Below are 21470 nucleotides of genomic sequence, written 5' to 3' on the forward strand. Positions count from 1 at the left end.
AGAGGAGTTCGATCTGTCTGTACCGGCTACTTCCTCCAGCAAAGACCTTCCCACTCGATTCTCCTCTCCGCCCTTGATGCCTGGGTTGTTGCAAAGCTTACAAGAAACACTAGGAAATGATGCAACACCAACCGCTATTCAAGCATTGTCGATGAAGAATTTATTCAGGGATCGTGTGGAGGGCGAGAGGTACAAGGAGTTCCTGCTTGCTAGCGAGACGGGGTCAGGGAAGTCTATAGCTTACCTTCTTCCAATGCTACAGGATCTCAAACGCACGGAACACGAACAGTCTGACGCCGTTTCCCAGCATTCAACTTCCAAGCCTTTGAATCCTCGCGCACTCATACTTGCGCCTACCCACGAACTCACTCGCCAACTCGCCAGCTTCGCAAAAAACTTATCCCACGTTATCAAATTGCGCGTCATGTGCGCTAGCAAGGCGAACACCACTAGCGCAGCCAAGTTTAGTGGAACCGCCTCGAAAATGAAAGAAAAATTTGAGGGAACTGGTACTGTGAGTGATGGTGCGTTCGTGATTTCAAAAGCTTCCCGTGGGTCAAGACCGGTAGACCTTCTGGTGGGTACGCCGATGAAGCTTCTTGAGATGGAACGTGGGAGAGGCTGGAACTGGGAGGAACGGGCAAGGGAGCGGGCGATGAGGATAGGGAAGGCAAAATCTGAAGATGTAAAGGATACGGATGAGGGCAGCAAAGAGGCCTCGAGAGAATTTTGGGTTGATGAACCCGAGATGGGCTTGGAGAACGTGCAGTGGGTGGTTGTAGACGAGGCAGACGTCCTCTTCGGTGCGTGTTTCACTCAAGGCATAATACATTTACTGACATCGTACAGATCCGGACTTTCAGGAATCTACTCGCATGCTTCTTGGTGATATCGCTGCAGCCCGTGGTTCACCTGTCCCAGTAATCCCTTCCTCGGCTCTATCCTCGACTCCGGATACAGAAGCTACTACAACAATCTCCTACCCGTTCAACTTCCTTCTCACTAGCGCGACAATTCCCACATCCCTTGCTACCTATCTTTCAAACTATCATCCATCCCTCACCCGCCTTGCATCCCCACGGCTACATCACCTCCCTCCGACCCTTCGCACAGAGCACACCTCATGGACGGGCGGGAACAAAAATGCAGATATCGAGCGTCGCATCCGTCGCGTATGGGCTGAAGATGCCCTCGTGCACTCCAAGACTGCAACAGGTTCCGGCCCCGTCAAACTCTCCAAGCTCCTCGTCTTCTGCAACAAACGCAGTAAAGTCGAGCAATTGGCTGCATTCCTCGACGGCCGCGGGATCAAATGCGTCGCGCTCACCGGTGGTGCAGAAACGCGCAAACGGGGGTCGAATCACCATCTTGACGGGTTCTTGAAGACGGGTGGGCCTGTCCTGACGGGTCCGGGTGTGTGTGATCCGGCTCAGACGCCTCATGTACTTGTTACGACCTCGCTTCTTTCCCGTGGGCTGGATTTTTCGCCGACGATCAAACATGTGTTCATTGTTGATGAGCCGAGGAATATGATTGATTTTTTGCATCGTGCTGGTCGTGCTGGGCGTGCGGGCGAGGCGGGGAAGGTGGTGGTGTTTGGGAGGGCGAAAGGGAGGGGTAGTGGGCGGACGGAGGAGGTCAAAGAGAAGGTCAGGGCTGTTGCTGGATAGATGGTGGTGGTGGGTCGTTCAGGATCGGTACGGTCATTTCAACTGATCTTATGTGTATTATTCATAGACGTCTGATAATCCCTACTAATCAATTTTGCATGCTGTGCCTTTACTTGACGTTCGTGAATTAACCTCCAGTCACAGTGAAACTCCTGGTCACAGTCAGGTTGCTACAGAGTACGCCCGAGTGAGAAGTTGTTCAGAGGGCCGCTACTGAGGGAAATATTGCCGTATTTACCAAACTTGGTTGAGGTGAGTCTGACTGCCCCCTCGAGCTGCCACACCTTCCGAAAGAACGGAATTTTCTATAAGGTGTTATTTCTTCAGGGTGCGTTTTCAAATTCTAATCAGGAATCGTTCCTCCGCGCCAAGTGTGCATGTGTATCTCGAGGCAGTCCAGATCGATTGCCGCGTCGGAGAACTCAGAATACATGTTCGAATTTCTCTTTCAGGACATACTTCCACTAGGAAAACACTCCAAGCGGTTCAAATTTGTTTCCGTCGAATGTTCTGTAGACACGATGTTCCTCTATCATATATATTCTGAGATTGAATTCCTGGGAAGAGTACTTGGCAATATATTAATGAGGACGTCGACAACCTAGAAGATATGGCTAGTCCAGATTAATTCCATAGGCGGGCCTACTAGAATATTCTACATTAAATGCAAAGCGGAGTCCGGACACGATGCGTCGATGTTCCTCTCCATGAGGGCACGTTGCATATAGACTGAAGAGCGACGATGAGAATTTTCGAGGTCTTCTGGTCACGTCAAGCATCATCATGGAACATTGATAACGAGGACTACTATGGGTCATGGTCATGGTGTCAGCCTGAAGCGATTCGAACGGATGGTATGTTTTTTTTTTTCAGTTCAACATATATATGATACCGTAGGAGCTGTACATTGCTTGCGCGACTCCTATTACCCCGCTTGTACTACAAGGCCAACTCGGATGGGGCTACTGATCGTGATCGATCTTACATGTAAACTAATAACACGTAGTATTACCTGTATATCTTATCATAGCTCAAGCGCTCACGTGTTCAAAGCTCTCGGTTCCGTCGGACTCGAGAAGGTTCAAGATCAACGTTCATCGTCTCCGAGCTAGCCATTTCGATATATGTTGTGTTCAACGACTACAATCCTCCCGGCGGTCCGAACCTTCTTCCTGGATTCCGAGTCAACATGAGATAGGTCAAACTATCTCGATTTCGTGACATGCTTGATGCGCGTTTTGTGTTTGGCTTTTAAGCTTATCAAGCCTGTCAGTCCCTGACCATGCCAGTGGGGCCTCCTTTCCTGACTTAGTACATGACGCTCCGTATCGGTCACTAAGGCTCGGCTGTGATCCAAACGACACGTTTACTGCACTATTCCTGAAAAGCACATGCTAGGGGAATGTGGCCCTTACTGCCGGCGGTTACCATGTCGCAGCGTGCGGCTAATGAGCGGTCCAAGCCTAAGTCCAAGCCCAAGACCCTCAACTCGGACTCAGACTCACTCAGAGTCGGACGCATTTGAACTCCAAGTCTTTGTATTGAAGATTGTCCTACATGCGGCTACAGCTGCCCAAGTTTCCACCAAGACTTTGGTAAGAGCATACACTCCGAGTACGAGGTTGCCGTCCACACACTTATGTGCCCACAGGCATTTCATTTCCCGGACACTCCCGCAACGTGCCAACGGGTGACGATAAGATTACAGAGATCGCAATTGAATGGCAAACAGTGCTACAGCATGAGTTGGGGTCACTGATTACTAGGCTTCGATCAGACCCTAGTTTGGAGCCAGGGAATGTTAATCTCTCAACCAGGCTGCTCACGCAATTGTGCAATGCTAACCATCAATTTGTATGGGAAGGGCGCCGCCACTATTGTCAAAGTTATCGTAACAGCCGTACACTCCTCGGTTTCTCGGTGCATCTAATTGTCCACATCTTCCTACGCTCGGGTCTTGGATATGAAAACGAACTTGGTCACCCACAGCATGTCAGTGCGTCCTGACATGATGACGGCGTATTTACGTTGTTGGACGTCACGGTTGAATGTTAACGAGCGTCTGGAACCTACTAGACGAAGCATCGGAGCCGGCGGTAGCAAACTTAAATGCCGTGTCCCCAAGAATAACTCAAAGCTAACTAACGCTTTTATCCTAGTTCATCATGCTCCCTAAATATCAGACCGAAAAATTACAAGGCCAAGAAGCCTCCACTCGGGGTTGCCGAAATACATTCCCACATATGCGCAGCAAGGGTGCGTCTCTTTGAACCCTTTCCTCTCAGTTACGAACTTCTCTCATTCCTCGCTACCGTGTCATACTACATATGTAGCCCAACGAAGATCATCTATGACATACTCTGCCGCATGAAGGCTTACGCGTACACACATGTACCACATCTTGTAATACCCGCGACTCGTTCCATCACCACCTGGCCAATTGGCACCCATTCCCATTGGCCCCCTAGCGTTGTACGGCACCCACTTTTGTGTGTTGGAATATGTACGTTTCGCAGAAGGTTTTAGACTAGCTGCCGCTCTAACTAATTCGGTTTCGTCAACAGGAGGTCACCGATTGGTAGTCTTCAGTTGTATAAAGTCATGACCAGCTTCCAAAAACCGCCATATTCAAGAAGCCTTCACTGCCTTTGTCTCGGATATGGATACATTGCATCAATTACCGCGGTCTTCGTCGTCATACTTCTGGGGGCAGGACGCACATGTTGACGTTAGGTGAGGAGGCTATCATTTCTACCAACGAGTACTAGTCCTCATGCTGTGTCCAGTGTTTACGATGGGCGGTCCACCAGCATTAGTGAATCACAAACTCTACCTCGAGGGTTTGATTATTCTCCGTCAATGTATGTGTTGCTCGCGAGTCGATAATTTTGAAGCTCATGTGTGTTCCAGGAACATGGCGCACGGTCATGCAGGTTCGCAGGTGTATTTCGCTGGGCCGCCCCTGATCGACACCAGGGCTTGGGAAACCTTGTTTCACCATCCTTCAGAAAACTTTCCACGCAACTCGCCGTTAGCACCCAATCATTGGCAGTACAGCTATTCTCCATTCGTGAGCCGCGAACACCCCACATCCGACAACTACATGGATGAATCTACTCAAAGCGAGTGGACGACAACGCCAGTTGACGCTCGTCCACCGTACGCGCCGTTCACCCTAGGCCCCCCATTTCCTTCAGTACCCTCAGAATCACACGTGTCTCCTTCTGTTGACGATCGAGAGCTGCATCATGAACACAGGGCGTCCGACGTGGAAGTATTTTATTGCCCGCTGCCATCGAGTGATGGAACGTATTGCAATGCACCGATCCCGTGCAACGAAGCCCGCATCACGGCGCACTTGCGCAGCATCCACGCGCTGCATGCGAAGCGTTTTGAAGTCATTAGTTGTCTGTGGCCTGGATGCAACTGTAGCATGCAAGCAGCGAGCATTCCTCGTCACATCATCACGCTTCACGTCAAGACACGTTTCCAATGCTCGTACTGCGGCAAAAGCCTCACACGAAAAGACGGGAAGTTAAAGCATGAGAAAATATGTCATGAAAAACCGTGACGGCACTTCCATTTTTCTTCAGGTTATTGATCAGCCAACTTTATGTAGCGCCTCATTTAAACTAAGATTCTCTTGCATACTAATTACAGCTTCTCAATTTTATACCACGCAGTTTCTTGCATATTTGAACGTTAACCTTTATATTCTATCCCCTCGGGGCGCCTTGTATGGTAGAAATCTTTCATATTGACGAATCATGTTGCAAAGTTGCCCGCTTAAGCCCCCTGAGGCCAGCTCTAGCATAAGCATTACTAAGCAAATTGATATTTTATGAGTCAGTTTCAATTTGCCAGCAAGCTCAAGTCCTTCTGGCTACCAAGAAGCAATGTTTGCACTTCGGTCGCGCTGCGCGTCTCGTGTAGCGAATTCGCGGCTTTTTTCGACTTCGACGCGCCTTCGCGCTCCTGAAGATGCACCAAAACCACCACGATCCATCGATGACTCGACCTCTGCGCTGGACTACAAAAGAGCACAACGGATACGTCCACCACCTCTTCCCCCTACGGACCTTCCAAGATCTCAAAGCGCAGAAGAAGCTGTGACGAACATCCTCTATAACACCCCTCCTCCGAGTCTGCAGCCCTTTAAAAAGTGTATTTTAATCGCAATCCAAGTTTTTGCAACTTTGCTGACGGAGTCCGACTTAGACATATCTTTAACTGCCTGGTACAAAATGAACCTGGTGTGTTATCCCGCGTGTCTGGTATCCTCGCTGGACGCGGGTTTAACATCGACTCTCTGGTGGTGTGCCGGACTGAAATTCGGGACTTGAGTCGGATGTCTATCGTCCTTAGCGGACAGGATGGAGTTGTGGAGCAGGCAAGGAGACAGCTAGAGGACCTCGTAAGTTGTATTGTCCAACACCATTTCACCCTTTTCATTGCAGAATAGGTGCCTGTTTGGGCTGTTCTCGACTATACAGATACCCGTGTTATCACACGTGAATTGCTCCTCGTAAAAGTGTCCATCCTTGGGCCCGAGTACTTGGAGGATCAACTCGTGGGTGGACCCTCTCATGAGCCGAGGCGGGAGCACCACCCACCTCATCGGGAGACCAAACTTGAAAAAGAAACCACGCTCGCTCACAATTTCGAGCGTGGTGCCCACCCTAACTCTCACACAGAGCCACATAATCCACCCCCGTTGACGCCCTCCGAGGCCCTCCGCCACAAACACCAGCACCTCCAATCCATCTCCGTCTTATCCGACCAATTTGGAGCAAAGATCGTCGATGTGAGCGAGAACAGCGTCATCGTCGAGCTCACTGCAAAAACGAACCGCGTCATCGCGTTTTTGAGTTTACTCAAACCATTCGGAATCTTGGAATCAGCTCGGACTGGTGAGTCTTGTCTTCGTGTCCGTGCGAGTTAAGTTGACTGTCTGTAGGTCTTATGGCAATGCCGCGGACGCCCATCACGCATTCCTCGAATGATTCTGACGATGCAGCGGATGAGATAGGTGTTGTAGATGCTAGTTTGCTTCCCCCTGGTTAGGTGGGCAGTTGAAGCGGCTGTCGTGTGATATGTATTGGTTAAGATATATCATGCTGACAATTCTATATAGCGAGGAATCTAGAGGATTCACATCAGTTGTGATCTTGTAATTCCCTGACGAGCATGGTGGAATGATATCATCGATTAGCAACAGACGTCCAAGGTCAATCCTAGAAGATATATATACGCCGATACGCGTACATTTCAAGTTGGGGTATACGAGGGTTTCCACCAATAACGTTGATCTGGGGTCTTGTAACCCGGACCGTGCTGGGTTTACATATCTCACACTTGCATAGATCTTCGCGTGTCCTTTGCATCGTTTCCCTATCATCTCGCGTTTCCTCAGCCAAATTTTGAGTTACCCAACTCCCTCGAGGTGTTTTTGATTTGGTCGGTTATTGTGCATGCAAAGCTGTAATAGAGTGGTCACACCCAGCACCAGCGATCGACGCGTTTTCACCACCATAAGTTAGGACGAGTGCTTCTAGGAGAGGTCTGGCTGGTCCTTAAACACAGCTACAGTATTTCTATGGAACTGATATCCATATTGTCAACGGAAGCTATCTCTTTGACTTGTGCAATGATGTTATGGTCCGACGCGATCCTCTTGTACTCTCCGTCACGCTGCTGCGCTAACAAAAATGCTCCGAAAGGCCGACCAAGGTGAAACATCATTCGTAACGCTCGCGAGCGATGCTCCTCCTCTTCTACAGGCGGACGACCGGACAACTCGTCAGACTCGTCTGACTGAGACCCGGGCTCAGACAAATCCCCTACGCTGCCTTCATCGTCTGTAAAGTCAAGTTGCTCGAGGAGACGACGATCCCATGGACGGACAAGGAGGAACGTTTGTCGAGTGGACCGTGCTCGGGAAAATTGAATTAATGTCTCGCTCGTGGTGATCAGCAGGTTTTGAAGCCCGTCTGCTTTGACTCTATAAAGAAAATGCGTCTCTTGGGCTGGACCACGCCTGATTTCCGTGACAGGGAATGAGATGCAAGGCAAATGCAGTCTGCGGCTTGCGAAGCGAGGAACGCTTATGCCTTTCAACAGGGCATAGAGTTTCGAGGCCAAATCCACAGCCACGCTATTTGTTCGCAGCGAAGAGACCTCTGTCTGGATCTCATTTTCAGACAAAGATGGTGGGGCGTATGGTAGGGAAGCATATGAGGTAATGTCGGCAGGAAGACAACTGTTGAACTCGGATGATTGCCCGACCCAACCGAGGGCTGTGATGTCACCCGACCGAGCAATAATCTCCTGCAGGAGACGCCCGAGCGCATTTGCCTTCTTCTCGCCATAATCTAGAGGTAGACGGACATCAAAGACGCCAAACAACGAGTATGCGATGTCTTCCTGAATCGTTGTAACACGATTTGACGCCCATCGAAGTCTCTCTCGTGCGCCGTTCATCCCTGGGGAGAAGTTGACGAGGGCCTGTCGATCAACGCCAGTCGCAGCTTCCAACTCCTTCATTATTGCAGTCGACTTTTTGTGGTTGCGAGAGCGATCACTGAGATACGGGGTCCAATCCCTCTGATAAAAGATAACGACTCTGGAAGCAAGGAATTCTTGAAAGGTCCATCCTCGTCTGTTCCACTCACTCATCTCCAGAGCACCAGACTTGGATGAAGGCAGAACATCCCAGAGGTAGACAATTGTAAGCGCTGAATGTTGGTACCAGATGAACATGGAGTTGAGCGATTGTTGCAACTCGACGTTACTGCTCTTGTCAATACAGCATGTATCGCTCCATGCCCAGCGGTAACCGAAATCACGAGCAATTTCACAGAAGTTCTGCAACTTCGCGATGCCACCAGGCAAATTCAGCTTGTATACACTCTTGCCCTGGATGTCTTGCAGCAGCGGCTCCTTCCTTTGCCATCTATGGGATAACATGACATAACGGAAGTAAGTCGCCACCGCTTCTGTGATGTGTTCCATTCGGATGTCTGCGCGCTTCATAGACCATGATAGCCAAAGCTCATTGTGTTCTGCGCTCGTTTTGAAGGCGCTTATCTGTGCTTCACGGTCACATGAGAGCCCGGTGGCAGTGTTGAGTAGACGAAGCGGGGCGTTCTCGAGTTGTTGGTCAATGGTCCTTCGGATAACACCGTCTGATTCATATGGACTAGCATACTGCTTGCGAAGATCTGGAGGATGGGTTGAGCATCCGAACAATTATGTTATTGAGGGCTTACCTTGCATGACCACGTCGTGAGCACTTTCCAATTTGGCGAACATCATTCGGAAGGCCGCGATAGCTTCATCATAGCGATGTGCGCCTTGAAGCGCCGCAAGCTTCAACTTGTATCCAACATGAGACGAAGGGTTCAGTTGGATGACCTTTGTGCCAAAGTCAGCATTTGATTATGAAATGTCCTGAATAGGTGTCATCGCACCTTCTGTGCATCGAGAAGTGCTTCGGTCCATAGTCTTTTCCCTAACTTTGCCTTACTACGATTTGCGAAGACGGCATCAGATGCAGAATTTACGCTGATCACTGCTGAAAATAGGTTAATAGCACTGTCATAATTGCCTGCAGCGAGGGCAGCATGTCCGTTGTCAAGGCAGAGCGCGCTGCATTCTTCCTTGAAAGCTGAGTGAGATGCAAGTGAGGATTGTAGCTTGCATGACATTATGAACTTCAGACTTGCCATTGGACCAGTCAAGGCAGCCGGCCTTCGTATTGTTGTCAATCTTATCCATCATGTCTCGGTATGAATTCAGGGCTTCGGCAAGCCTGCCTGCCTGACGGAGCGCAACGCATCGTTTCTGGTGTGCATTTTTCCACAAGGACTTTAGGTCCCATCCGAAGAGCTGCGAAAAGCATGGTGTTCAACGTGACAAGCATGTTCAGATGAATTGTATCAACATACCACTACAAAGTCGTCGCATGCAGGATAAATCGTCGATGTAGATAAGAGAGCGCTGGACTGGACAGCAGCAGTGAAATGATCGGCAGCGTGGTTAGGAAGGGCGTCATTCATGGCATTGACACCGAGTTGGACACGCATATATGCCTGATGTGCGAAGTTCAGCGAGATTATTATTAAGAGGTTGATCAAGGAGCTGATACTCACCTCCACGACGCGACACGCAAGAGAGTCGTGATTCGGATACGTTGCAGCAAGCTCTCGCACAAATATGATTGATTCTTCGTGTTGGTCCGCATTGAAAATAGCGATGGCCTGAAATCAACGAGTTAAAATATGAATCATGTGAGAGAAAATCTATTTGCCTTGACCAAGAGAAGTATAATCTTTGAATCTTCGTTCGCGTACGTTGACGCGAGGTCAAATGCTATTCTCGCGCCCTGGATGTGGCCTCTTCCATATAGTGCGATGCCCTTGGAGATATAGCCTGTCAATGATGGCTGAATGCTGATGGACTACGTTCCGGAAGAAGGTTGGCCTTTCGTAAGGGGACCATGGTATGTTAGTCTCTCACCTCAATTGCATCCTGAAGCGCATAGTCCCAGTCGCATTTTCGTGCCATAACGAATGAGCGGTTAGCATATGAGGCGTAATTGTTGGCATCGGTGTTTATCTCTCGTGTAAACAGTTGTTCAACGGTAGACAGATCCCCCGCGATACATGCATTGTAGGCAGTCGTATTGATAGGGAAAATCTGGGGCATGAAGAATGTCTGAATTACATGAGCAGAGTCAAGGATGGAAACGTGCCTTGGAATCAGAGACATCGAAACATGCCTTGGAATCTGAGACTTGAGACTTGAATAAAACTGGATGTTAACGTGGAAAAGGGCGAAGGGGGAATTCAACGGCAACTTACGTTGTTTGTGACTTTATTGTCTAGAGGGTCCTTTGGTAAAGTGTCCTTGCGCGAGATGAGATGACGAATGCGCAGCAAATGAACCGGAGAATAGCCAGATAAAAACAGAGGAATAAAAATCAAGAATAATAAAATGGCTTCATTTATGTAAGAAGCACCTTCCTCCTGCAAAGCATCTTTTGGGTCCACTGCCCACTTTGTGAGCGTGTTATTGTCAGTGTAATAACTTCCACTGAAGATGTATTTGCCGTCCACGGAGAAAGCTAGGGATTGCGATGATTGCTGGAAGGTGGCAACAGTTTGTCGATCGGACAGCCGCCAGAGACGGATGTCATCAGATGCGCCGGACGCAACGAGTGTGCCATTAGGATCAACAGCAAGGGCATTGATATAGTTCGTGTGGCCTGTCGTCCAGGGATCACCGACCTGCTGCCAGGTCAATGTATCCCACTCTAGTATGGTTTTACTAATGCGTGCTGAAAGAAGGCGCGTGCCATCGGGCGTCCACACGATGGATGTTGCGTAAACCTCCAACTCTGCGACGCGTTCCCTCGTGCTTGAATTATAAATTTCGACCTTGGATGCTGCGATGGCAAGTAGTTCTCCAGATGGCGAATACTGAACATCGCCAACGTGACCACTAAAGTGGATTGAACTTCCCAGTAGCAGCTTCCAAGTTTCGGTGCACCACAGCTTCAATGTTTTGTCTGTTGAACCAGTGGCCAGCACTTTTCCATCAGGAGAAAAGTCCAGCGATAAGATCCGATTGTAGTCGGTGTACCTGACGTAGTTTTCGATGTTTCCAGTGAGTCGTTCACCTGTTTCTCCGTGCCAGACCGTGACCACTCCGTGCAGGTCACCGCTTGCTATCAATTGCCCATCTCGTGACACTGCCAAGGCCGACACCCAAGCGCTATGCCACTCTATCTTCTTCAACATAACACCTTTCTTCAAGTCCCATATACGAAGCGTGCGGTCGTACGAAGCTGTGACCATTCGCCGTTTGTCGGGGAAAACTGCGACTGCCCTTACGCTTTCTTCATGACCTTTGAACTCTTGCAGGGGTGTGGTGGTTATATTTGGCTCCGACATTTTGCTGGAGGCTGATGGTGTTGAACACGGTCAAGGTCGACTGGAAGGATCGTGGGTGTCTCTGTCTAAGCTGCAGAAGTGCGTATTTCATGCTCTGTGTCACTGCATTTGTCTCCCTCGTGTTTCCATAGACGCCCAAGACACTAGGTCACTTTTCGCCTCCACACCTCCATAACCGTTGTAGCAGGAATGCTCCGTGCTGTCATGCTCGCCTTCCTAGATAGCATACCCTCCCGGCGCCTCTGCACTGTGTACATGCGTTCGACTCTTATCTCCACAGCTTCTGGGATATATGTCTTCGTATCTAATTCAGATTGTGCAGTTGTGACTTCCCGGCGCTCGAATACCATCCATCTTGGATGGCCGCACGAATATCGGGGTTTCTCGTATCGAGCAGCCACTCAAGTATATCACCTTGCAACTTGCCCGAACACATCCATATATTTTAGTGCAATATCACTTGATCCAGTCGAAGATCTGCATTGTGCACCAGTGGATGCGGCCGAATTTATCTATTCTCGCTTCTCAATCCGAAATCATGCAGCGGGGTGTTTCCACTTCCAAGGCTCGTTTTATCCAACATTTGTGAGACAACACCCTCAAAGGTGTTCATTTTCCGAGGAAAGTGAGTGGCACATATGCATGAATACATATTACAATAAAGACTTTGCACAGACCTATGTGTCCTTGAAATCCACTGCGCAACACCGAATGACTAAATAAGCACCATGAATACTCACCTGAATCCGTGTGCCCAGGTCTTTCTCTCCCTCTCGGTCTTGCAAGTATATACCTATCCAGTAAAATTAGTATTCCACGTCGTACCCAATACCAGTGATCATGTTTAATTTGTGTTCACCGCCATAAGTTAGGTTCAGATGAGTGCCTCTCGGAAAGACCTGCTCATCGAATACAATCATAGTATTTCTATGGAACCGACGTCCATGTTGTCAACAGAAGCTATCTCTTTGACTTGTGCAATGATGTTATAGTCTGACGCGATTCTCTTGTATTCTCCGACACGCTGCTGCGCTAGCAAAAATGCGCTGAAAGGCTGACCAAGATGGACCATCATTCGCAACGCTCGTGATTGATGCTCCTCTTCTACAGGCGGATCGTCGGGAAACTCATCAGAGCCGTCTGACTGAGACCTGGGCTCGGACAATTCCCCTACACTCCTTGTATCGTCTGCAAAGTCAAGCCGCTCGAGGAGATGACGGTCCCATGGACGGACAAGAAAGAACGTTTGTCGAGTCGGCTTTGCCCGCGAGAATTGAAGCAGTGTCTCGCCAGTGGTTATCAGCAAATCTTGAAGCCCATCTGCTTTGACTCTGTACATGAAATGCGTCTCTTGGGCTAGACCACATCCCTGTCTGATTTCCGTGACACGGAATGAGATGCAAGGCAAATGCAGTCTGCGGCTCGCGAAGCGAGGAATGCTCATGCACTTCAACAGGGCATAGAGTTTCAAGGCCGAATCCACAGCCACGCTATTTTTTCGCAGCGAAGAGACCTCTGTCTGGATCTCATCTTCAGACAAAGATGGTAGGGCGCATGGTGGGGCAGCATATGAAGTAATGTCGGCAGGAAGACAGCTATTGAACTCGGATGATTGTCCGACCCAATCGAGGGCAGTAATGTCACCAGACCGAGCAACAATCTCCTGCAGGAGACGCCCGAGCGCATTTGCCTTCTTCTCGCCATAATCCACAGGCAGACGGACGTCGAAGACGCCAAACAACGAGTATGCGATGTCTTCTTGAACCGTTGTAACACGATTTGATGCCCATTGAAGTCTCTCTCGTGCGCCGTTCATCCCTGGGGAAAAGTTGACGAGGGCCTGTCGATCGATGCCAGTCGCAACTTCCAACTCCTTCATTATTGCAGTCGACTTTTTGTGGTTGGGAGAGCGATCGTTGAGATACGGGGTCCAATCCCTCTGATAAAAGATAACGACTCTGGAAGCAAGGAATTCTTGAAAGGTCCATCCTCGTCTGTTCCACTCACTCATCTCCAGAGCACCAGACTTGGATGAAGGCAGAACATCCCAGAGGTAGACAATTGTAAGCGCTGAATGTTGGTACCAGATGAACATGGAGTTGAGCGATTGTTGCAACTCGACGTTACTGCTCTTGTCAATACAGCATGTATCGCTCCATGCCCAGCGGTAACCGAAATCACGAGCAATTTCACAGAAGTTCTGCAACTTCGCGATGCCACCAGGCAAATTCAGCTTGTATACACTCTTGCCCTGGATGTCTTGCAGCAGCGGCTCCTTCCTTTGCCATCTATGGGATAACATGACATAACGGAAGTAAGTCGCCACCGCTTCTGTGATGTGTTCCATTCGGATGTCTGCGCGCTTCATAGACCATGATAGCCAAAGCTCATTGTGTTCTGCGCTCGTTTTGAAGGCGCTTATCTGTGCTTCACGGTCACATGAGAGCCCGGTGGCAGTGTTGAGTAGACGAAGCGGGGCGTTCTCGAGTTGTTGGTCAATGGTCCTTCGGATAACACCGTCTGATTCATATGGACTAGCATACTGCTTGCGAAGATCTGGAGGATGGGTTGAGCATCCGAACAATTATGTTATTGAGGGCTTACCTTGCATGACCACGTCGTGAGCACTTTCCAATTTGGCGAACATCATTCGGAAGGCCGCGATAGCTTCATCATAGCGATGTGCACCTTGAAGCGCCGCAAGCTTCAACTTGTATCCAACATGAGACGAAGGGTTCAGTTGGATGACCTTTGTGCCAAAGTCAGCATTTGATTACGAAACGTCCTGAGTAGGTAGCATCGCACCTTCTCCGCATCGAGAAGTGCTTCGATCCATAGCATTTTCCCCAACTTTGCCCTACTACGATTCGCGAATATGGCATCGGTTGTTGAATTTACGTTGATCACCGCTGAGTATAGGTTAATAGCACTGTCGTAATCATCTGCAGCGAGGGCAGCACGTCCGTTATCAAGGCAGAGCGCGCTGCATTCTTCTTTAAAAGCTAGATGAGATGTGAGGACTATGGCCTTCATGACATGATGAACTCCAGACTTGCCATTGGACCAGTCAAGGCAGCCGGCCATCGTATCATTGTCAATACTATCCATCATGTCTCGGTATGAATTCAAGGCCTCGGCAAGCCTGCCTGCCTGACGGAGCGCAACGCATCGTTTCTGGTGTGCATTTTTCCACAAGGACTTCAGGTCCCATCCGAAGAGCTGCACAAAGGACGGAGTTCGACATGACAAGCATGTTCGGATGAATCATATCAACATACCACTACAAAGTCCTCGCATACCGGATGAATAGTCGATGTAGATGAGAGAGCGCTAGACTTGACAGCAGCAGTGAAGTGCTCAGCAGCCTGGTTGTGACGGGCGTCATTCGTGGCATTGATACCGAGTTGAACACGCAGATATGCCTGATGTGCGAAGTTCAGCGAGATCAGCATTAACGCACAAATGAGAGGTTGATCAGCTCACTTCCACGACGCTACACATGAGAGTGTCATGATTCGGACACACTGCAGCAAGCTCACGCACAAATATGACTGATTCCTCGTTTTCGTCCTGGTAGAAAACGGCGATAGCCTAAAAGAAACGAGTTGAAATATGGATTGGGTGAGCGAAAGATTGATGTTGCCTTGATCAAGAGAAGCATAATCTTTGAATCTTCATTCGCGAATGTGGACGCGAGGTCAAATGCTGTTCTCGCGTCCCGGATGTGGCCTTTTCCGTATAGGGCGATGCCCTTGGAGATATACCCTGTCAAGGAGGGTCGAATGCTAATGGACTATGTTACGCAGGAAGGTTGGCCTTTCGTAAGGGGACCATGATGTCAGTCCATCTCACCTTGTTTGCATCCTGGAGCGCATGGTCCCAATCTCGTTTTCGTGCCATAACAAATGAACGGTTGGCATACGAGGCATAGTTGATGACATCAGTGTCGATCTCTTGTGTAAACAGTTGTTCAGCGGTAGACAAATCCCCCGCGATGCATGCATTGTGGGCGATCGTGTTAATGGAAAGGATCTGGGGTATGAAGAATGCTCGAATTGCGTTGGCAGAGTCAAAGATAGAAACGCGCCTTGTAACCAGGAACTTGACACTTGAATAAAATTGATTGTTAACGTGGAAGACAACGAAGGTGGAATTCAACGCTGACTTACGTCATTTATCGCCTTATTGTCTGGAGGGTCCCTTGGCAAAGCGCCGTTGCACGAGATGAGACGACGAATGGGCAGAAAATGAACCGGAGAGTAGCCAAACGAAAACAGAGAGAGAAAAATCAAGAATAACAACAAAATGGTCTCATTTATGTAAGAAGCACCTTCCTCTTGCAAAGCGTCGGGGTCTACTGCCCACTTTGTGACCGAATTATTATCAGTGTAATAACTTCCACTGAGGATGTATTTGCCGTCCGTGGAGAAAGTGAGGGATGCCGATGATTGCTGGAAGATGGCAACGGGTTGTCGATCTGACAGCCGCCAGAGACGGATGCTGTCAGTTGCACCGGAAGCAACGAGTTTGCTATTAGGATCAACGGCGAAAGCAATGCCATGGTGAGTGTGGCCCGTCGTCCAGGACGTCCAGGGATCACCGACCCGCTGCCAGGTCAATGTATCCCATTCCAGTATGGTATCTGCATTTCTAGTATGTACTATCCAGCGTGCTGCAAGAAGGCGCGTGCCATCGGGCGTCCACGCTATGTGCCTTATGTAACCATCTTTGGAATTTGGCAACTGGAACTTTGCCGTTGTGCTTAAATTATATATTTGGATCCCGCTTGCCAATTCTGTTGCGGATGCGATGGCAAGAAGTTCTCCAAACGGTGAATACCGAACATGGTCGACGTCACGATCGCAATAGATTGTTTCTAGCAGCGTCCAGGTTTTAGTGGACAACAGCTTCAACTTGTTGTCTCTTGAACCAGCTGTGACCAGCACTTTTCCATTAGGAGAAAAGTCCAGCGATGAGATCTGACCAGGGTGGTTGCCCAGGCGGTACTCGACCAACTTTCCGAGGTTTCTAGGAAGTCGTTCACCTGTCTCTCCGTGCCAGACGGCGACCATTCCGTGCCGGTCACCGCTTGCTATCAATTGTCCATCTCGTGATATTGCCATTGCCGACACCGAAGCGTTATGCCATTGCTCCATCTCCTTCAACACAACACCTTTCTCCAAGTCCCATATACGAAGCGTGGGGTCGTACTGCGAGGCTGTAACCATTCGTCGGTTGTCAGGGAAAACTGCGACATTGTCTACGCGTCCGGGTCCTTCATGACCTTTAAACTCTTGCAGGGGTGTGATGCTTGTATTTGGCTCGGACATTTTACTGGAGGCTGATGGTGTTGAGCACGGTCGAGGTAGACTGGAGGGATTGTGGGTATGACGTGTCCTTCTCTAAGCTGCAGAAGTGTGTATTGCGTGTTTTATGCTGTGTCACCGCATTTGCCTGCCTCGTGTTTCCATAGACGCCCAAGACGCACAGTCTACTGCAATCTCCAGTTGAAGAGTCAAAACACATATTACAACGAAGACTTTGTCCAGACCTATGTCTCCTTGAAATCCACTGCGCAACACCGAATAACTAAATAAGCATCATGATTAAAAAACCAAGTTCTCCTACTCCCTGGGGTCTGCAGGCACCGAGCAACCGTTAACTCCGAACGAGTCCCTAAAGCATCCCCCGTGCTACACACCACTGCCAGTCGATATATGCACGCGCTCCTGGAAAGCGATCGAGGTCATGTTGGTCGCTGCATCGGAGTCAGTCACGAGCTTAGCGGTATAGTCTCGAATGCCAAGGATCAGGCGTGGTCCGAGCACAAACATCTGCACGACTGTCAAAATTTGGAGTGTGCCATAATAATAATCAAGTCCGATGGTATTTGGGTTCTATAGAAATGATAAGGCGCGGTTACATGCAGAGGTTAGACAAATCCGCATACCACTGAGATCGCTGGAGACAAAATCATGAGGTTGAAAATAGAGACGGCGACAAAGCTAGCGTGTTTGATCATTCAGCGGGAAAAGGGAACCATACTCATATCTTAAGCTCACCTCAAAAAGTAAAACATGTGAGATTTTATCAATACCATGAAACAATCCTTGATCACCCCTCCCGTCGAATGTTGTCGCAGCTCACGGAAGTGTTTTATAGCAATCCAGGCTGCGAGAAATAGTACGAGGACCTCCCATGCACTGCCGAATATCCAAGTAATGGAATTCAGAAGGATGGTATTGTCCCCATAGGTAGTCGCGCACTCATGAGTGCCAGAGAGAATGTATTCCTCTGGTATACATCAGTGAGCCCCATGTACACCTTTGTTCGTTCAAAATTGAGCATACCTCCCGAAGTATGCCTCATTGACATTACGGAGACCACTACGTTGAAAATGGTATCAGCCAGGAAGATGACAACGAGAAATATCAGCATCTTTCTGGATTGTTGATACATGGCATGTAACCGAGTGATCACGATGACTTGTAACATGATTCAGTATCAATATCACTGAGATTTTGCAACTGCAAAGCTCACTCCGCAACATTGCCAATATCACAACATACATCCAATTCACTACGATATACACAATCCAGCCTGATGGATTCGGTTAATAATCAGGATCACACACTGCAAACAGACTCACATCTAGGGGGGATCACTATAATGAACCAAGAAGCTGGTCAAGAATCGTACTCACCTCTACAGGGCGCCGCAGTTAGTTGCAGGGGTGATAGTAAACATAAGTACAGAAGACTCACTGCGTCTGTCAACAAGATCGTCGGAACATTGACTGTATGCCGCAGGTCAGAAGAAACGAAGACATTTAATATCGGAAGACATACTCAATATGTTCAAGCTGATTGCGATATATGGTTATTAGCACAACGACAGTGCCGAGCCTTTCAAACGTACACAGCAAATAATAATCCAAGATAGCGCACCTAAGATATTCTCAAGAGTAAGCAAGAGTTGCCAAGCATAACTATGATGCAAGCCACATACACTCAGATACAGAATGGTCATCAGGGACCAACGTTGCCTCTGTCGCAAATCAATATTTGTTGCTCTTCTAAGTTCTGACGTGGCTGCTCACCCAGACCAGTTCGACCTATAAAAGCTTTCTTAGCGAGATGGGTGTTCCGGTGATAGCATCAACATACCTCTTGTCCAAATGTAAGTGCTGGAAATATTTGTAGGTTATCAGTACTTCTTCGATATTATCATGCTCACCCCAATCATAGGTCACTCCAACAGAGGCGGCAACTGCGGAATCGCAGTCAAGGTTAGATCGAGACTCATCAGTGTTAACATCCGACTGCCACGAACCTACGAAATAGCTAGAAATGCGCCACGAAGCGATCCAAAGCCACCAACTAGGGTCGCCTGAGACTACAGTCATTTTGTTAGAGGATGGATCTGAGGGTGCGGCGGACCTGGTGGATGTATGTCGATGACATTTGTGCTAGATATAGTACCACCATCTAGTGCTTGGATACCAAACAGAGGGATGATTGAACACAGCAAAAGACAGAACGACTTTTAGAACTGCCATTTTGCTGCACGTGCATCAGTCCATCAATCCAATACTGCCGATCTGTGATGAGAGGGCTGTAATCTTGGGCTCCCTGCGCCCGGAAAGCATGACAGATCTTCCCAGGTACTGAAATAGGGGAGATCTTCGTGGAGTAAAAACTCACGTCCTGCCCTAACGTAAGGATGAGCATCATGATAGAAGTTTTGATTTGCATTTTGGAATTGACTCGGAAGCGGTGCCGGTGACAGGCATCAGAAGTTTGCACAGCCAGAGATCTAGACCGAGATCCCACCGTGCGCGTGATTGCCAATGTATTGAAATCTTGGAGAAAACATGATGGTTAATTTATATAGAAGGTTTGGACGCACCCGGGTCACAGCTATCGCATAGCACATATTTGAAATTCACGCGCATGTGGTTCATCGTGAGTCTGACACCTAACCAGTTGACTATCAGACAAATCCAAAGCTGGACTATCGCGCTGGCTAACGACCAAAAGGCTGTGGATCAGATCGACGGCGAATGGATATAAATCGGTTATAGTGAGTGGTCATTGTGATATGATATGAAGGCAGTGTAAGACTTTATCGATTGAACAGCATCAATCAACGACCCCCTAATACATACTAGGTCAGTAAAGAGCCTAGATCGGCGAGTACACAACGATCGAGCATATAGTACGCACCAGGACCCGGATCTAAGTTGTGTCCGCAAGCACTGCTGCCAACAACGGATTCAAGTAATACAAATTGTACATGTGCGCAACGCGCATACCAATGCCACTGCCAATTACTACATAAATCAGTACCCCGAGTCCTGCGCGAGTTCACCCAGGTTGAAATGGAAAGCATGATAACCCCGAGTCGTCACGCGTCACGCGTCAAGCTCATGAAGATGGTGTGGTATTACATTTTGATTCCGGTCTCCATGCCTGAGCCCATGTCTGGAGATGCGCCGAATGTACAAGAGCCTTCTCCACCCTTATCGTGGATACAGCGTTCGTCTCTGCACTGTAGGTCTGTAATGTAGAGGATCAGCAGTGCGGAACACGTAGAGCAATAGTGAAAAGACTAACAATCGAAATAACAAACTCTTGCTCGCCTTTCGGCTCTGCACCCTCAATCACATTTCTGCAGTCCTTACTTGCATCATACTCCTTCTCCTTTCCTTCCCTCGGCCTCTCGCACTTCTTATCCCTATCTCCCGCCCCCAACACGAGCCCACTTGACCACCCTCCTTCTGCTTCACGCATAACAGCCGTATACTTTGTAAGCACCAGCTGCCGCGTCTTCACCTTCGTGAGACTTGTGGTGATCGGGGGACATAGTTTACTACCATGACGCTTCGGTGACTGAACCTCAATGCACGGATAGACACATTCGGATGGTAAGAGAAGGCTCGACCTATGATGGTAAAGGATAAGGAAAGAGATCATTGATTAGGATCGTCTGGATAATTTGAGACATATCAACGACGCACCAATCTGCACTCGGACATGACCCATTACCCTACACTAGAGTCTGCGCACGATAGCGTCCACACGATAAGCTTGGTTCCAGCTTGTTCTCGGTATCTAAGTCAATCCTCGTCTTAACGTCAAAATATGCTGCCACAGGATCGATGACGGGGCTCCCATCAGAAGAGCTGGAGCCTGAGCCTGTAAAGCAGGTGGCAGCGTGAAGCACTAGCTGCCAAAGAAGAATAGCTGACCAATTAGCGGGATTGGATGCGCACACACAACACATAGGGAAGGTGACACTAACATAGGCTCCACTCGTTCTGAAAGGTTCAGTGTAAGCGTATGGTACCGGAGTGACGGACACCCAGTTTGACGATGATGTCCTTCTCTGCGAGGGCAACGAGCATCTTGTCCTTTCGAATGAGATGATTCTTGTCAAGGATCTTGATAGCGTATTCCTGATCAGTTCGGATATATTGTGCATGCATCACTTGAAGTGACATCAGTAGGGGTTGTGGGTTATACGCGATGCACATTGCACACACCGTCGAGTAAGATCCTTCTCCAAGGGTGTCTTGAAAAGAAATGTCTTGGGCTCCCGGTCTGACATTTGCACTCTTCGCCCTACTTGCCTCTAGTGATCTTTTCCTACTCTCCTTTGTCTGCTGTTGGGCTTGTAGATGGCCGGATACTCCAAGTTCACATTTGGAGGTCGAGACGGCATCACGGAGTAGCACTTCTGGACTGGGCGTTGGGAACCTGAGTGCGTGCTGGTCTTGGGCGGAAAGACTTTTGTGATTCAGATGGGATGTCAGTGTCGGAGGATGATGCTATGGCAGATGCATGGG

At 48.8% G+C, this 21470-nt stretch overlaps 8 protein-coding genes across 8 annotated transcripts; 3 read left to right on the forward strand and 5 right to left on the reverse strand.

Annotated features, from left to right (window-relative positions):
• Positions 1-76: 76 nt before the first annotated feature.
• Positions 77-1670, forward strand: HD556DRAFT_1231041 (P-loop containing nucleoside triphosphate hydrolase protein; the record flags this gene model as incomplete). Its single annotated transcript, XM_041297395.1, has 2 exons — positions 77-803; positions 850-1670. 2 exons carry the CDS (start codon positions 77-79, stop codon positions 1668-1670), a joined length of 1548 nt encoding a protein of 515 aa, XP_041164151.1.
• Positions 1671-4096: 2426 nt separating this feature from the next.
• HD556DRAFT_77332 (uncharacterized protein) lies at positions 4097-5455 on the forward strand. The gene is made up of 4 exons (XM_041311587.1): positions 4097-4173; positions 4235-4403; positions 4457-4531; positions 4581-5455. The coding sequence occupies exons 2-4, from the start codon at positions 4330-4332 to the stop codon at positions 5239-5241; spliced, it is 810 nt and encodes a 269-aa protein (XP_041164152.1). The 5' UTR covers positions 4097-4173; positions 4235-4329; the 3' UTR covers positions 5242-5455.
• A 111-nt stretch (positions 5456-5566) lies between these two features.
• HD556DRAFT_1230839 (small subunit of acetolactate synthase-domain-containing protein) lies at positions 5567-6734 on the forward strand (the record flags this gene model as incomplete). The annotated part of the gene is made up of 4 exons (XM_041297377.1): positions 5567-5832; positions 5889-6084; positions 6133-6580; positions 6628-6734. 4 exons carry the CDS (start codon positions 5567-5569, stop codon positions 6732-6734), a joined length of 1017 nt encoding a protein of 338 aa, XP_041164153.1.
• A 519-nt stretch (positions 6735-7253) lies between these two features.
• Positions 7254-11623, reverse strand: HD556DRAFT_1439598 (uncharacterized protein; the record flags this gene model as incomplete). Its single annotated transcript, XM_041305980.1, has 9 exons — positions 7254-8890; positions 8939-9083; positions 9140-9328; positions 9384-9557; positions 9617-9760; positions 9821-9928; positions 9985-10128; positions 10188-10481; positions 10532-11623. The coding sequence occupies 9 exons, from the start codon at positions 11621-11623 to the stop codon at positions 7254-7256; spliced, it is 3927 nt and encodes a 1308-aa protein (XP_041164154.1).
• Positions 11624-12539: 916 nt separating this feature from the next.
• HD556DRAFT_1439599 (uncharacterized protein) lies at positions 12540-16953 on the reverse strand (the record flags this gene model as incomplete). Its single annotated transcript, XM_041305981.1, has 8 exons — positions 12540-14179; positions 14228-14372; positions 14429-14842; positions 14902-15045; positions 15107-15116; positions 15163-15416; positions 15476-15724; positions 15793-16953. The coding sequence occupies 8 exons, from the start codon at positions 16951-16953 to the stop codon at positions 12540-12542; spliced, it is 4017 nt and encodes a 1338-aa protein (XP_041164155.1).
• Positions 16954-17134: 181 nt separating this feature from the next.
• Positions 17135-19504, reverse strand: HD556DRAFT_77376 (uncharacterized protein). The gene is made up of 14 exons (XM_041311589.1): positions 18956-19504; positions 18860-18892; positions 18790-18809; positions 18723-18737; positions 18632-18670; positions 18542-18570; positions 18472-18485; positions 18384-18419; positions 18164-18223; positions 17974-18108; positions 17890-17917; positions 17686-17826; positions 17574-17628; positions 17135-17520 (listed from the first exon to the last, which is right to left on the reverse strand). Exons 1-14 carry the CDS (start codon positions 19026-19028, stop codon positions 17317-17319), a joined length of 882 nt encoding a protein of 293 aa, XP_041164156.1. The 5' UTR covers positions 19029-19504; the 3' UTR covers positions 17135-17316.
• Positions 19505-20049: 545 nt separating this feature from the next.
• HD556DRAFT_1439601 (uncharacterized protein) lies at positions 20050-20415 on the reverse strand (the record flags this gene model as incomplete). The annotated part of the gene is made up of 2 exons (XM_041305982.1): positions 20050-20181; positions 20239-20415. 2 exons carry the CDS (start codon positions 20413-20415, stop codon positions 20050-20052), a joined length of 309 nt encoding a protein of 102 aa, XP_041164157.1.
• A 536-nt stretch (positions 20416-20951) lies between these two features.
• On the reverse strand, positions 20952-21232 carry HD556DRAFT_1439602 (uncharacterized protein; the record flags this gene model as incomplete). Its single annotated transcript, XM_041305983.1, has 2 exons — positions 20952-21112; positions 21166-21232. 2 exons carry the CDS (start codon positions 21230-21232, stop codon positions 20952-20954), a joined length of 228 nt encoding a protein of 75 aa, XP_041164158.1.
• Positions 21233-21470: the final 238 nt, after the last annotated feature.

Source organism: Suillus plorans (genome assembly GCF_016647745.1).
Source record: "Suillus plorans strain S12 chromosome Unknown HD556scaffold_10, whole genome shotgun sequence".
NCBI lineage: Eukaryota > Fungi > Basidiomycota > Agaricomycetes > Boletales > Suillaceae > Suillus > Suillus plorans.